This window comes from Hydractinia symbiolongicarpus, chromosome 8 (assembly GCF_029227915.1).
Source record: "Hydractinia symbiolongicarpus strain clone_291-10 chromosome 8, HSymV2.1, whole genome shotgun sequence".
NCBI lineage: Eukaryota > Metazoa > Cnidaria > Hydrozoa > Anthoathecata > Hydractiniidae > Hydractinia > Hydractinia symbiolongicarpus.
The window spans coordinates 18,523,665-18,538,187 of record NC_079882.1 but is presented as its reverse complement, the minus strand read 5'-3'; the positions used below and the strand labels follow the sequence as shown (position 1 = coordinate 18,538,187).

The following is a 14,523-nucleotide window of genomic DNA, read 5'->3' as shown; positions in this document are numbered from 1 at the left end:
AATTCTCGTAAAGTATCTCAACGTCTTGAAAGAAGGAGGTGAGGAAAATTTGTATTTCGTGATAGTAGCAGCATCAAGTGGAAACATTAAAAATAGTACGAGTCTTTATATTTACTGTATTTAAACCACACGTGGTTTAAAGTAATTAAAATATTCTCCAGAATATGAGAACTAAATTTTACTTTCTTTAAATGTTTGAAACTCGTTCTCAACAATTGGATTACTGATTGATAGTCATTAAATCAATAACTCCACGTAAACTAGCATTCAGCTTTTTTTCAGATTTGCAAATAGATATTCATGTAATTTTATATTTGTACGTAATATGTAAAAAATAAGTAAAAATAAAAGTACAATGTTAACATGAAAAAATTATTAGGACGAGATATCTTTCGCACTCTTGCCCTGCCCACGCCTTATCTGAGACGTTCGAAATGAATTGGAGAGCAGATCTTTACTACTACTTCCTGGTCTAATATAAGTTCCCAATTGGGACGACCTGCTATATGTTTCAAACCTTTTCTTTCGGTATTGCGCTCTGCACCATAGTCTACATAGTTCGGAACGAAATTCTCTAGTTTGCCAACAATAAACTAACGGTGCAAAAAGACTTGAACAAAAGCATAACAGCTTAACAACCAATCTTGCAGTTTCTAGGTCCTTCTGTGAAGTACTAGACAGACAGTTTGAACACATATGATCCATCATGTAAAATACGCCAAGTGGTCCCCAGCACATGATGTACACCGTGAGAAGAAATAACGATGTTTTGGTTGCTTTCATCTCGAACGCGAAACGAAATCTTTGACGCTTTTTCTTAAATTCGTAACAGTTTTCGCATTTTGGGGAAGGCGGTTGCGTTGCTTTGTAAAAATCTTCAAAATTCTTAACCAAGATATTATTTTTTCGTACGGAATTCTTGTAGCTTTTTTGTCTTTTATAATCAGCATTTGACGGTGATATCGAACCTACTGAATCACTAAAGGCGTCGTCTAATATAATTCTGAAAGATGGAACATTACCCTCTTTTCGTTCCTGAAGACTTTCATGCTGACGTAAATCTTTGAGCGCGATTGATGCGGCCATTCTCCACAGCAAGTAATAATTGACAGCGATAAAACAAAATGGGACAATATTGAAAAATAAAATAACACATATGCCCCATCTTTGTGTAGGAATGTACCTACACCCCTCTTTATCCGGCTCTTTGTCAAATGGAACGAATGGGAGCAGATCGATCGCTGTAATTACAATCCAAGCAGATACTAAAACAGCAGACATGAAGGTTTTTGTAAAGAATCGTTTATATTTATACGGATACTTAATTGCAAATAATCTGTCGAAACTCATAATCAGTAGGCTGACTTTCATAGAGTGTCCACACAAAAAGTACGGCAATCGAAACAAATCACAAATCCAACTTGGACGATGCTCCGGAGTGTGTTCCATTTTTTTGAATATATAAGTAGGGCTTGTCGTTAAGGCTTGCAAGGCTGCACCAAACAGGAAACTCACGACAGCATAATTTGCCGGTCGACGAAGTTTTTTGCTTACTAATATAATTGCAATCATAAATATGTTGATAGCGCTACACGACACACCAACCAGGACAACTAAAGTTATAAGAGTGGCTTCGTTGTGATGGTCAATTGTGTTAGAACTGTTGGTATACATAGGTAATGTGTTGTGCGGAACAGTCTTGTGTAACCTGTGGGACAAAACGAGATAAAATGGACATATTAACATATGTACGAGTCACCGAGAAAAATATGGGGCTTATTTGACGAGCCTTAAGACAAGCGCTTATACTTTTAATTTAACGTTTCTTGTGACAATTTAGAAGTATAAACTAACAATTAATAGTTAATAATGCAGGTTATATTTATTTTCTTTGGTTGTCCGTTTAACTTTGGAGTTTGATGATATAAGTTATAATATAGTTTTGATGCAGTAAATCGTATTGAACTTTTTATTGAGTGTTTCATGTTTCATATTTTTGTTTTTGCTTGTTACCAGCGAACTATTACCATCATTTTAAGTTATTCAATTTTTTTGGTGGTAATGGTAAAAGTTTACTTTTTTATCGAAAAAACTTGTTTAAACTGATAGGCGGAGGCAATAAAGATCACTGACAGTTGATGTCAATCAATTAAAGAAGCTTTAAAAAACTTACTTATTGTGAACAACTGGTGCGCGAATTTTTTTAGTATATTTAATATAGTTCTTGTTCTAATAATATATTTTCAAATTATCAAATAGGTCCCCAGCCAAATGATGGTTTCCCAAATCACCTAATTAGCTAAATTTAATATTGAATACGACAACAAAAATCTCCTTAAATTTCAGAGCTAAAAAAGCTTGAACAGAAATTAATAGGTTTGGAAAAAAAGACGCATACACATACTTCATTCTTGACAGAATAGTTTATCAAATGTGAAATGATTGAAGCTAGTGTAAATTATTTATAATCGCGGGGGTTATTTTCGTAATTTACGAAGAAGTAGTGTTTTGATCACGTGACTTTAAAAGTTTTATATGTACGGGGAAGTACATTAAGTCGCTTTACATGTATTCTGGTCTGCAGAATACCACAAGCCTACCAAGTTAGCCTACGAATTCATAAAAGTCAATGGAATTTTTTTTTAATTCAAGGTGTTAATAATATTTTCCTGTACTGGAATTGTACACAACTGCTCGTAAGTTCGTATTAACACAACTCTAAAACAATGGTAACCTTTACTGTATTATAGATAATATCAACAAGCAACTGCAGCGCATAAGTAATGCTAGGATTATTCTAGCCAATTTTGTTAAAATATTATGAGTTAATTATTTCTCACTTTATATTTTTTTATTTATACTCTTCCTTCTCACAATCACATTCCATGTCAAAATATTTTTTTTCACGCAGGGATTTTTTAAATTGGATTGATATGATCTGCAAACACAAAAAAAAGAAAGGCGGTCTTTCATAAAATAATTATCAGCAAACTAGATAACTTATCAGATAAATAACTTTATGCTCCGTTTGCCGGACTGGACAGTTCGCTATCACATGAAGTTTTTCTCATGTAAAATTTCAGTGAAACCGAGCCAACCCGTTTTTCCAGACTGATTTTTCTTATGTGATAAAACATCTACTTCTTTGCACAACTACTTTCCACGAGCACCGTTTGATGAAATACCACCCCCTCCCCTCCTGTGTCCATGTGCGTGTGTATGAGTATGACTTCCAACGTTCATTGTGTGATGTTACGACTATGAGAACACGAAATATTTATGATTCTGTAGCAGTATAGCTACAGTTATACGGAAACAGTGGAAAATATGTTAAATTCCTTGTCCCAAGCGAAATAATTACGACTGTAATGCTAATAAGAAGCTGAGAGTCAGGTTGGATTAGATACAAAAAACGGGCGGTAGAAAGCCACGGTAATTAGAAGCTCTATATGTTATTTTTATTTTCTACACAAAACAAAAAAAATATTCAGTGAAGTCCCTCGTGTTTCTTTTGACTTATCGTGTTTATATTAAAGAGACTCTGCACACCTGCTATTTTAGTTTCAACCAATCAAACGGAAATATTTTATTAAAGGATGACGGGAATGAGATTACGACATGTGGAGTTAACAAATTAAAAAAATAGAATTTTGTAAAAAACATTTAGAAGCCATTTGTGGTTTAGAATATTTAAAATTATAAATTTACACAATGAATTGATTTTTTTTTTTGTGAAGATGTTCTTTGTAAAAAATTTGGTTTTTTTTAGCTGCGGTTACATCAAGTTGTGTTGTAGTTGTGTCGCTAATGTTTTTGCGAAAAATATTTTCACGAGTGATTTTTTATGAATGGTTTTTAACTATGTTAAATGGGTATTAGATAGGGGTTTTAAGAGGGGTTTCAAAAAATTGAAGAAAAACTATGAAAAGCGAAATAAATACTAATTTTTCCTTTCACAAGAAGCTCTAAAGCAAAGAGAAGCACCGATAGTATGACATAATAATGACATATAAATGACGTAATAAGTAATAATGGCACACACAAACCAGTATGGTTATGCAAAAAATGTTTTTGCACGTGCTGGTTTCGCTATGTGCACGCCATTTTTATATTGTAGTTTGTCGGCTATTAATTCAGGATGGGTAGATAAAAGAGAGTACAGCCACCATGTATAATATGTACATTTAACCACTTGTTTTAAGTGCATAGCTGTGAAAGGTTTGACAGGAATTAGCCATTTTTTAAGATGTTTGACAGTGTTTTGCTCCATTTGTCAAGGTTAAATTCACTTAAATTGCTTTAAAAGGATAATAAATAATATTTCTTTTCGCACGACTTATCCAACCTTTTTTATGTCAAATAGGATTATTAACAAGCAAATAACAAATATCGATATAAGTTGTCAGTATATATTTTTTTTCTTTTAAGAAGTAAAATATACTTCCTCTCGGTATACAACACCAATGTCGCAGATGGCAATAGCAACACAGTTTGGGTTGATGAATTATGAAGGAAGGTACTTGACTGCAGAAAAGTTTGGTAATCAAATAAACGTGAAGGGCAATGCTCTGCGATCGAAACAAATTTGGATGTAAGAACAAGAAGCAGGCTACTCATTTAAAGGTTACCTACGGAATCAACAACAAAGGTACCTAGAGACGGGCAAAAATGGTAACGTTTTGTGCGAGAGTAGTGAGAAGGAAAAAGAGTATTTATTTGATGTCGAGGTGACTGATGACGGCAAATGGGCATTTAAGGATGTCTTCGGGAAATACTTGACTGGAAATACAGAACGATTGCACACCGTTTTGAAACGCAATGCAGAATCGCTATGGGCTATCCACGTCACGAACCATCCGCACTGCAACGTCAGAAACATCTCAAGAAAACAATATGTCACCGTGAATGACAACGAGTTTCAAGCTAACGTTGATATACCTTGGGGTATGGGATGCATCGTTACTTTAGAATTTTGCAAAGGAAAGTACGCTGTTAAAGACACCCTGGGAAGATACTTGAACGGTGTAACTGGAGCATTGGAAAACACTTGCAACGATGAATGTTTGTTGAGCATTTTGATCCAGGAATCTTCCTTCGCATTTCGTGCATCGAACGGGAAGTACTTAACAGTTTATGGACCAAACGGGAAACTTGTTGCAACAAAAAAAGCGGTTGGGAAGGATGAATTGTTTGCTTTTGAAGGAAGTAAAGCACAATGTTTTTTCACGGCTAACAATGGAAAAAAAGTCACTCTAAAAGGTAAGAAAGCGAACGGATTTATGTATAATGATGAATTATGTAAGTAATGTTAAGTTACTTTTATAAGGATGAGCATTTCGGTCAAAATTTTGTCAATAACTTCACGCGGATTGTCCATCGCTTCTTAAGTCGTTTTTTTTCTGTATAATATAGCAGTTGACTTTTAATAGCAAAGCTACCAGTACTAGCATGGAGGTAGAACCACCATGGTATTACATTATATTTTTTTATGACAAAAAGGTGTAGCGACAATTATCACTTATAGGACCTTAGGCACCTTGTATTATCGCACGTGAATGTCATGAAAATAAAGATCATTCGAATTTTCTTTAATATATTACTTTTATTTGTGTTTTTAAATTTCAAACCTATCTCTTAACTGTAGACATTGTAAATGTATAAGCAACTATTTAGTAGCCAACATATACCACCAGAAGTGTTTTTTCCAGGAATTGACGCCACAGCAAATCAGGTTATGGAAGTGTCTGATACAGAAATCTTTCAACTTGATTTTCATCCTGATCAAGAAGATAAAGTTTCTATTCTGGCAAGAAACAAAAATTACTTCGTGGCTAATGAGAAATCCATCACTGCTTCTTCCATCAAACTCACGGAAAATTGTTATTGTGAAATGAAGTGGCAGAATGGAAAAGTGGCCCTGAAAGCTTCTAATGGCAAATATATCACGTCTTCATCTGGAGGCCAGTTAACCCCATCAAGTGAAACATGCAACGATCCAAATTCTCTATTCGCACTAACACTTGTTAACAGGGAGAGAATTATATTGCGTGGTGATCAAGGCTACATAGGAACAACAAGCAACAAGGTGCAATGCAATCTGGGAAGTCCCGATACGCTAGGTGTCAGTTTACACAACGGAAAGTACAAGTTAAAAACAAAAAACGGGTCGTATTTAAAGGTTGATTGCAACTTAAGCATGGTGGCCAACCCGGACGAGGGCGATCTATTTTTGTTTGAGTTGTGCGGCATCAACAAGATGCTGATAAAAGCGAGAAATGGGAAGTATTTAGCAGGATATCAAAATGGTACCATTATGGCAACAGGTGAAAAATGTAGTGGAGGTACTATTTGGGAGTATTAAAGATTGTATTCACGGCGAGTTTACGTGCAATCAGAGTATGCAGAATCAAACACATTAATTTTTTTTGCTTGTAAAAAAAGAGTGACATATATTTAACATTAATAATTTGCTTCTGCTGTAACCCCTTATGTTTTCAGTGTATGGTTTTTTGGATCAAAAGGCTGGTAATTAGTTAAGTAATAACTCCCCGGTACGTTATATTTTCAAGAAGCACTGCATTTTTCAACCTTGTCCTCAGGGCTTGTCAGGTTTAGGTTCCGTTCAAATATGAGAAAACCTAACACGCCCGAGGTTTTGCATCTGTTAAGTGTGGTCGTAATAGAAGCGCCCCTATTAAAAGCGCGCGGATATAACGAGAAGCAGTTTAGTAATTCATTCGCTTCAGTCAGTTTGTCGAAATATTCGTGGACTATGAATATTAACCTCGAATTCAGGACCTATAACGTTTAGTGATATTAGGTTACTGTGAATACACGATCTCAAATATTATTATATCATATACAAAAAGGAAAGAGGAGGAAAAAATATAAAAATAAATTAAAAAAAAGGAACCGAAATAGTGAAAAGAAGTTTTTAAGAAAAATAATAAATTAGAGATATTGCTTCAATGTCGATTTACTAATTTTGATGTAAATAAAATAAACTGAGTTTGTATAAGTAAAAATAAACCCAAGGATTATAATAATCTGTAAATTTATTGGAAAAGAAGAAAAGCCTAGCAATGTTATTATAATTTTCGGGCTATAATGTGCTATGAAAATGCAACTTAATGTTGATAATTTTTGTGATTTAATGGTCATAAAAATGAAAATAATTTCCCAAAAATTTGAACATCTATGCATGCATCTTTTGTCGTTAACTGATCGTTTCGTAGTTATTCATGTATACGCCCAGTAGGCACACGACGTCTTTTCAACGTTGATTAGACGTTGAATTCTGGTCGCGACGTCGCAACCAAAAATTCAACGTCTAATCAACGTTTGGTCTGCAACGTCGATGCAACCGACGTAAATTCAACGTCTTTTCAACGTTGCCCTCCGACATGAATACAACGTCGCATCATCGACGTCTTTTCAACGTCGTTTCCACAACGTTGTTTCAACCAACGTGATATCAACGTTGATATAACGTCGAAAAAAAGACGTTGTTACAACGACCGTAAACCAGACGTCTATTCAACGTCGCACTGCAACGTTGATTCAACCGACGTCTTATCGACGTTTATTTAACGTTGCACCAAATTAAATTTTTACCGAGAACTTGTTTCGTTCAAATCTCATTTGTTTTAGTTCGTCTCACACTGGCCTGCAAATTTAAACCTCAAACAGACGTTCATAGAAGTGTTCCAAACTGTCCAATAACGAAGCGTACTCAGTGTTTGTTAACGATCGTCATAAACTAGGAATAAACAACGCACGTTTTAGTTAATATTTTGTTTTGGATATATGAATGCCGACGTTATGTTGTTTTTCATATATATCGCTAATTTTACTGCAGTTTTACTACTTCAAAATATTACCATTTGTTTGCAACTTTACAGCCGCATCTATGTACTTTTTTACATAAGAGCCGAATGTGCATTCATTCTCTGATGCTATGTGCTAAAACTTTTTTCACACTTTTTATAAAGTATAAAGCATCATGATCGTATTTATTCGCAACTGGTATTCTTAACAAGTTTTCAGCGGAGAAGTTGTACATACTGCCGATGTTTATAATAAAAAAATGACATATCGTAGAAATGATTTTATTTCTTTTTCGCAATAACAGAATCATGCTAGGGAATAGATACATGGACAAGTAAACTATGGATATATAAAACTGAAGCCACAATGGCGATTATGATTTGATTCGGTCAAGTTTGTCTGTTTCTTAAGCGTTGACAAGACGCTAAATAACGGTTGCGAGAGCATTTCCAAACGACGTCGATTAGATGTCGGAAAAAGACGTCAAAAAGACTTTCATTTACAACATAAAATCAACGTCTTTTAAACGTCGCAAGCAAAGTCTTTTCAACGTGGATTCAACGTTGAAGTGCCCACTGGGCGGTTTGATATTTCTTTATTCTTCATGTTAATTGTAATAGAAGTATGTCGCGCTTAATTTTTTAATAGTGGAAGCCATTATGGATTTTTACGCAAGTAAAGTGAGTCCATAAAAAAAAGTGAAGCAAGTTGAACTTAAGCATGCAAAGTGTGAAAAAAAGTTAAGGCTTTTTTGAGAGATTTATCATCTACCACCACATCTTTTTGTTTATTATTTGCGTACCAGTATTAAATATTAGACCTTGTCCCGCGTCATTGTTGCGCCAATTTATTTAATCAGCCTAGAATTGGAACGATTCGGCGCAAGGTCTGCTTTACTAATTGGATACTGATGCAAAGAAATAGGTATGGACTTTTACCTTCTGGCAGTTTTAGTAGGCTTTGCTAATGAAAACGTGGAATCCAAAGTTCAAATTATTACACTTGCGTATATATCCATATTGGCTGTCGCAATTAGGAAATGGTCTATATAGAAGGCCTAGTCCAAGATAAAAACTCAACACAAGCTTGTCACCTTTTTTTCTTTTCCTCTTCAACCGCCTATCGTGTGCATTGCCACAACAGAATATTTAAAACGGTTTTCTTTTACAACTTGTTCATGTTTTCTTTTACGTTATATTGTTGTTTCTTTCATTTATTATTTTTTATCATTCTTTTATTAATTTATGCACGAAAAAGAAAATATATACAATGTTGTGTAAAATCTTGGAGGAAAGAATACGGTAAAATATAGGTCAACAAAGAAATACAAGAAAGAAAATTTCGTCGATTGTGTAAGGTTTTAAAAGATAACGTTAAGCTCTTTTAACAAGAAGCGGTCTAGTGCAGGCTAGAGAGTAACAGCATAACAGTAAAAAAGTTCTTCAAAGAAAAATAAAAACAATCTTCTCCAATTATTCTATTTTTTTATGCAATTCTTAAAATTTTGCACTTTTCCACTGACTTCTGAGCATCCGCCATTCGCACCCTAATAATTTTCCTAAATTGTTTTTTCCTCCCAGCGCCTTAATAACATTTTAGGCAAGATTTTAGGGAAGACAATTCTGGAATATCTAACTCTGTAGAGATTTTAGAAAATCAAGTTTTTAAATATTGTCATTATTAACCGAGACAACAATATCGTTTATAATCATTATTCATTAGAAAGAATGTTTGTTCTATGCATGCATGTTCCGGCGGGCGTTGACTACCCATTTTAATTTAAAAACCAATTAAAAAGTTTATATACCAATGTATGCACTACGTTGTAGTTAATTTATTAAAAAAACTTTTTGGGTTGAGGCCAACATCACTTTTCAGGGAAATTATTTTCGCGGATTAACGATTTTGTACTTACTCTAGCGCTTTAATTTTACCAATTGGTCCTTTTTGATTCTTCATCTGGCATTAAATTTATAAAAGAACTTAAATTGATTAATTTGTAACGTTTTTTTTTTGTTTTTTTGCTCCTACAGATTGCAAAATTTATAGCATATTTGAACTAAAATCAGTGAACAGAACAATGTACATTACTTCCTTTTTGTAGCTAAAGTGATAATTTCTTCATCCTGCTAACCACGCCCTCTCTCACTGGCATTGATTGCATATGTAGTTACTATCGTTATAATCTCGACGCAAAAAGTTCAAAAATGCCCACCCCATCCCACCCTACCCATCCGTCGTGCTTCACCCTAACAATTTAAAATAATAGTTTATACCCAACCTTGTTTCGCAGTCTTTTGCCTAGATTCCATCGTCCAAAATTATTCATTCATATTTGTAAGAAAATCACAGCGACTTACCAAGAAATGGCGGCAATAATACTTTCACTTTCTTACTGAAAAAGTGCAATCCCTTGTTTTCGTACCAACGGATATACTTTACTCTCACAAACAAACTCGACATATTTTCACCTGCATCGTGCGTTTGTTTGTAAAGAACTATTTCAAATATTTGACTTTTAAATGTTGTTCAAATAGAATATGTTTTCCCATTTTAGATAGTGGCGGATTTTCTTAATTCTTAAATACAGCTGATGTGATATTTGATGTCAATAGTTTATATAAATGGTTTGTTTGTTATTGCTCCTGCCATTTTATTGTGAACAATTAGCGCATTTCTTATAGGCGAAATATATACATTTATTTATTATAGAAGACCTGTCCTAAGGTGAAAATTTCAAATTCCCAAAAAATTTTATCAGCCTGCACTGGAAACAAAATTTTTCCGAAAATACCATGAAAATTAGAATTTTTTGCCAAAGTGAATAGAAGCCCCACATTTTGACTCTTTCCCTGACAAAACGTCTTACAATTGTTCTGTCTATCTGTCTATTGAGGTCAGTATACTCATTCTTAATTTTACTTATCTGAAATAAAGTAGAAAGTGCTTTTCTTTATGTCCTTGTATATTGCTTGAATGAGGAAATCTCTAATTAAGACCCCTTTTTCAGTAAAGTTTATTAGAGAGCGGATGTTTTGGCAATGTCAATATTTTTTGGGGGGAGGTTATTTGCGATGGCCCTGAAGGCTCGCATTGTGCGAGGTGTTCTTAATCATTTACGTCAGTGCGCGCTCTTCTTTGATTAGTGCGTGCTTTTCTTTAGTCAGTGTGAGCTATTCTTTGGTTAGTGCGCGCTCTTCATTTGTTTGCAGTGCACAATGTTACTGCTACAGTTTTTGCGCGCTGTGCCAAAAAGAAAGGTTGAAGGACCTCAATCAAATGACCACGTGGGTCTCGTGGTCTGTATTTTGTACATTTCATGCGCATGTTACGGGAAGCACTTCATGGAAGGATCCATATAGTCTGTGAATATGTCGTATACTTGAACCTCCGGCACAACCTCCCCTTTACCCGACATTGTCGTATTCCTTCCCCAACGACAGCTCAACCGCATCCGACACGCGACGTTAAGCAATTTATCCACGTCGTGATGTTGTTAATACATACTACTGCCTAGTGTAATCAACGTCGCGATGCTGTTAATACATACTACTGCCTAGTGTAATATCTTTGTAATATACAGTAATACACTGTAGTACTTAGTAATATGGCGTATTGTATACTGCATTACTCTGTAGTATCCAGGAATGCACTGTAATGCCTTGTAGTAGCATTCAAGAATGCACTGTAATACCTTGTTTTTTGATTGTAGTAGTATTCCGTAATATACTGTAATTCTGGGCGCATTAATATCTGGCAACGCCATAAAGGGTACAAATAACTCAGGTATGGATTCCTGCATGATAATGTAGAGGTTATCTCTACATCTCCAAGCTTTAAATTACGGAAATAGTGGCGCATAGCTTGGATTATATCTACAATCAGAGACCACTCACGAACTTTTTATTCCAAACAAAACAGCTCAACTGCAGGTTACCAGGTGCAGGTTGGTTTTCAGTGTAAAGCCCTTACGCGCAAGAACTCCGGAGTAACTTTTCACAGGCGGACAATGATATGGATAGTCGTTAGGTCGTAGATATGGGTCCAATGGTTTCGGATTCGTAAGATTGCAATTTTGTAAGCTTTTAGTCAACATCACACGATATAACGGACAAAATATTGGTATTATTAATACTATTCACTAGATTGTGGTTAAATCCACGGAATCAGTTGTTTTTTTATATTGTATTTTGTTTTTCCGTAGTCCAAGTTTTTCTCTCGCGCGTAACTGTCAGACGGCGTTTTTATTATGCGGGATATAAAAATAGCCGTTAGCTTGTTAAAAACGCCCAGGAATAATTAAAAATATATTGCGTTATAAATATCCTTCCGCTAAAAATATTTCATGCATTTCTAATACAAAATCAAGATTATTAGTCATAGATTATTAAGAACAAAATGAGGCTGGATTTTCTAGACGTTGTGTTCTTACTAAAAAATAAGAAAAAACAAGCTAGGAACAGCTCAAAAAAAACACAGCTCGTCTCAGCGCTTTTTGCCTGATTTCACAGCCGCCAGCACTTCCTTGATGGCTCTATTAAGAAAGCAAGAACCCTTGGAGACGAGGTTTCCAGCCTCCGGTCAGATTTTAGCGGTCCTTATAAAAGAAGCGTGTTATGGAGACAAGAAATCATTTTTCCTAAATCAATTTTAAGAGATTGTGCGAGACCTGATTTCATGAAAGAGACCGAAAGTGACAACAACTAATACAATCAACAATTGACATGAACCTGACTAGTATAGCAAGTTTATTATGTTTACTATACATATTTTTAACCAATATATCACTAAAAACGAACCCCAATATTGACTTGCAACGTTGCGATTTTTACCCAAGAAGTGAATAATAAATGTAACGAAAATCAACATATAGTTTTTGCAAGACTTTAGCTGGCCTAATTGTTATCTATTAGATTAGATTAGATAAATCACAACCACATTTGAATTTATTTTCGTTTACAAAAAACACCTACGAAGGCAGATATAAAATTTTTAGGGCAGTTAACGTGCATAAATTTTCATAAATTATAAGCAATCATATGGCCAGTTATCGAAGTAATCAAAAAGGCAAAATGCCGTGGGAACGAGGTTAAAGATTTGGATAAAATGAAATCACAAGACACCCTTCTACACGTTCTTCCCAAGAACTTTTCTGTAAAGAATAAGAGATATTATTACTTTTGCAGCTGTTATTAAAGGGGTTCTCCACCCAAAAATTTCTATCTGAAATTGATAACATGAATGAACATGAATAACAAATTAATATATTTTGCACAACGCCACTATATTTATTACAGAAACGAAACAAAACTTTTTGTACCGAGAGTCATAATTTGTCGCGATAGGCTTCCCATAGACTTTGAAGGACTGGCGAATCTAGTAACTGCTGACAATCATCAATTGAGCCATGACTCCAAATTGCCATGTGACAGACATCATTCTTACAAATTTTTGTGACTTTCATCTCGAGACATGCTATGTAGGTAAAACAATTTTGATCCCCATTTTCACATAATACTTGCTTCTGCAAACCCCTTTCCCTTCCAACATGGATAGGGTTGAACTAATTGTGTGATGAGGAATGGAATTGCACTTCAGTTGAATGTAAAAAGCAATCATAATAATCCAAACAATTTTCGTTGATGGGAACGTTTCCTCAAAAAGTTTGTGTTAGCAAAATATTTCAATGTTATTATGCTTTTCCTCAAAAAATTATATTTTAAATATGTACAGATATATGGATATACAGATATAAGTATATACAGATATACAGATATATGGATATACAGATATAGCGAGTGGATGTACGGATATGTGGATACAGGGATATGTGGATATACAGATATAGAGATATGTGGATGTAGAGATATGTGGATATAGGGATTTAGGGATATGCGGATATAGGGATATGTGGATAAAGGAATATGTGGATATACAGATATGTGGATACAGGGATATGTGGATATAGGGATATACAAATGCAATGCTGCCGTCAGTAAAACACCTTAAACAATCTATTTTCTGTCTGAGTGGATGTGTTCATTTTCCTTTGATGTTACCGAAAAATGCATGTCTAATATGTTAAATTTTCTGACGTTACGGCGCGACGTGAATGAAGCCATTGCAGTGCACCTAAAACTTTGAGGCAAAATTACTTGGAAACGAGGTGGTGACGTCAATTATTTTTCACCGCGTGGGTAACTAGGGACCACCTAGGACCAATTTTACTTGGTCATCAAAACTCTTTTAACCCCAATATCAGCCGTTTGTCAAAAGTACTTGATCCTATACATTTTCTTGATTAGGGTTTCAAGATCTAAACGATGAAGGAAACGGGTATACAAATTTATGCTATTTTGAGATGTTACGAGTAAACAAATTTTTAAGAATATTTTTTAAGTATATGAACAGTGCTAACATGAACAAAATTTAAATGCAGCTTTTTTGTTATTTTTTCTCCGTCTAAGTGGATTTTTGACGGACCTTAATGACTAGTTACGGTATATTACTAAGTATTACAGTGTACTACCAAATACCTACACAGTACTACAAAGTATTACAGTATATTACCGAATACTAAAAGGTATTACAGTATATTACCGAATGCTACATGGTATTACAATGTATTACTACAAGGTATTACAGTGTATTACTGAATACTACAAGGTATTACAGTATATAACCGAATACTACAAA

At 34.6% G+C, this 14,523-nt stretch overlaps 2 protein-coding genes across 3 annotated transcripts; one reads left to right on the top strand and one right to left on the bottom strand.

The window, feature by feature from the left end:
- Positions 1-46: 46 nt before the first annotated feature.
- Positions 47-10,314, bottom strand: LOC130654880 (5-hydroxytryptamine receptor 1F-like). 2 transcript variants are annotated; one of them, XM_057457529.1, is made up of 2 exons: positions 10,188-10,314; positions 47-1,708 (listed from the first exon to the last, which is right to left on the bottom strand). In XM_057457529.1, the coding sequence occupies exon 2, from the start codon at positions 1,672-1,674 to the stop codon at positions 376-378; it is 1,299 nt and encodes a 432-aa protein (XP_057313512.1). In that variant the 5' UTR covers positions 1,675-1,708; positions 10,188-10,314; the 3' UTR covers positions 47-375. The 2 variants fall into 2 exon arrangements, with proteins under 2 accessions (XP_057313512.1, XP_057313513.1); XM_057457530.1 differs by lacking the exon at positions 10,188-10,314 and adding an exon at positions 8,921-9,025.
- LOC130653804 (fascin-like) lies at positions 4,032-6,482 on the top strand. Its single transcript, XM_057456314.1, has 5 exons — positions 4,032-4,142; positions 4,203-4,278; positions 4,429-4,539; positions 4,597-5,259; positions 5,709-6,482. Exons 1-5 carry the CDS (start codon positions 4,032-4,034, stop codon positions 6,359-6,361), a joined length of 1,614 nt encoding a protein of 537 aa, XP_057312297.1. The 3' UTR covers positions 6,362-6,482.
- Positions 10,315-14,523: the final 4,209 nt, after the last annotated feature.

Bases quoted from the DNA above. Each gene is read 5' to 3' on its own strand.
- LOC130654880 (XM_057457529.1), bottom strand. From the start codon at position 1,674: ATGTATACCAACAGTTCTAACACAATTGACCATCACAACGAAGCCACT.
- LOC130653804 (XM_057456314.1), top strand. From the start codon at position 4,032: ATGGCACACACAAACCAGTATGGTTATGCAAAAAATGTTTTTGCACGT. The intron at 4,540-4,596 runs GTAATCAAATAA...TTTGGATGTAAG, and splicing joins CTTGACTGCAGAAAAGTTTG to AACAAGAAGCAGGCTACTCA. The intron at 5,260-5,708 runs GTAAGAAAGCGA...TGTTTTTTCCAG, and splicing joins AAAAAAAGTCACTCTAAAAG to GAATTGACGCCACAGCAAAT.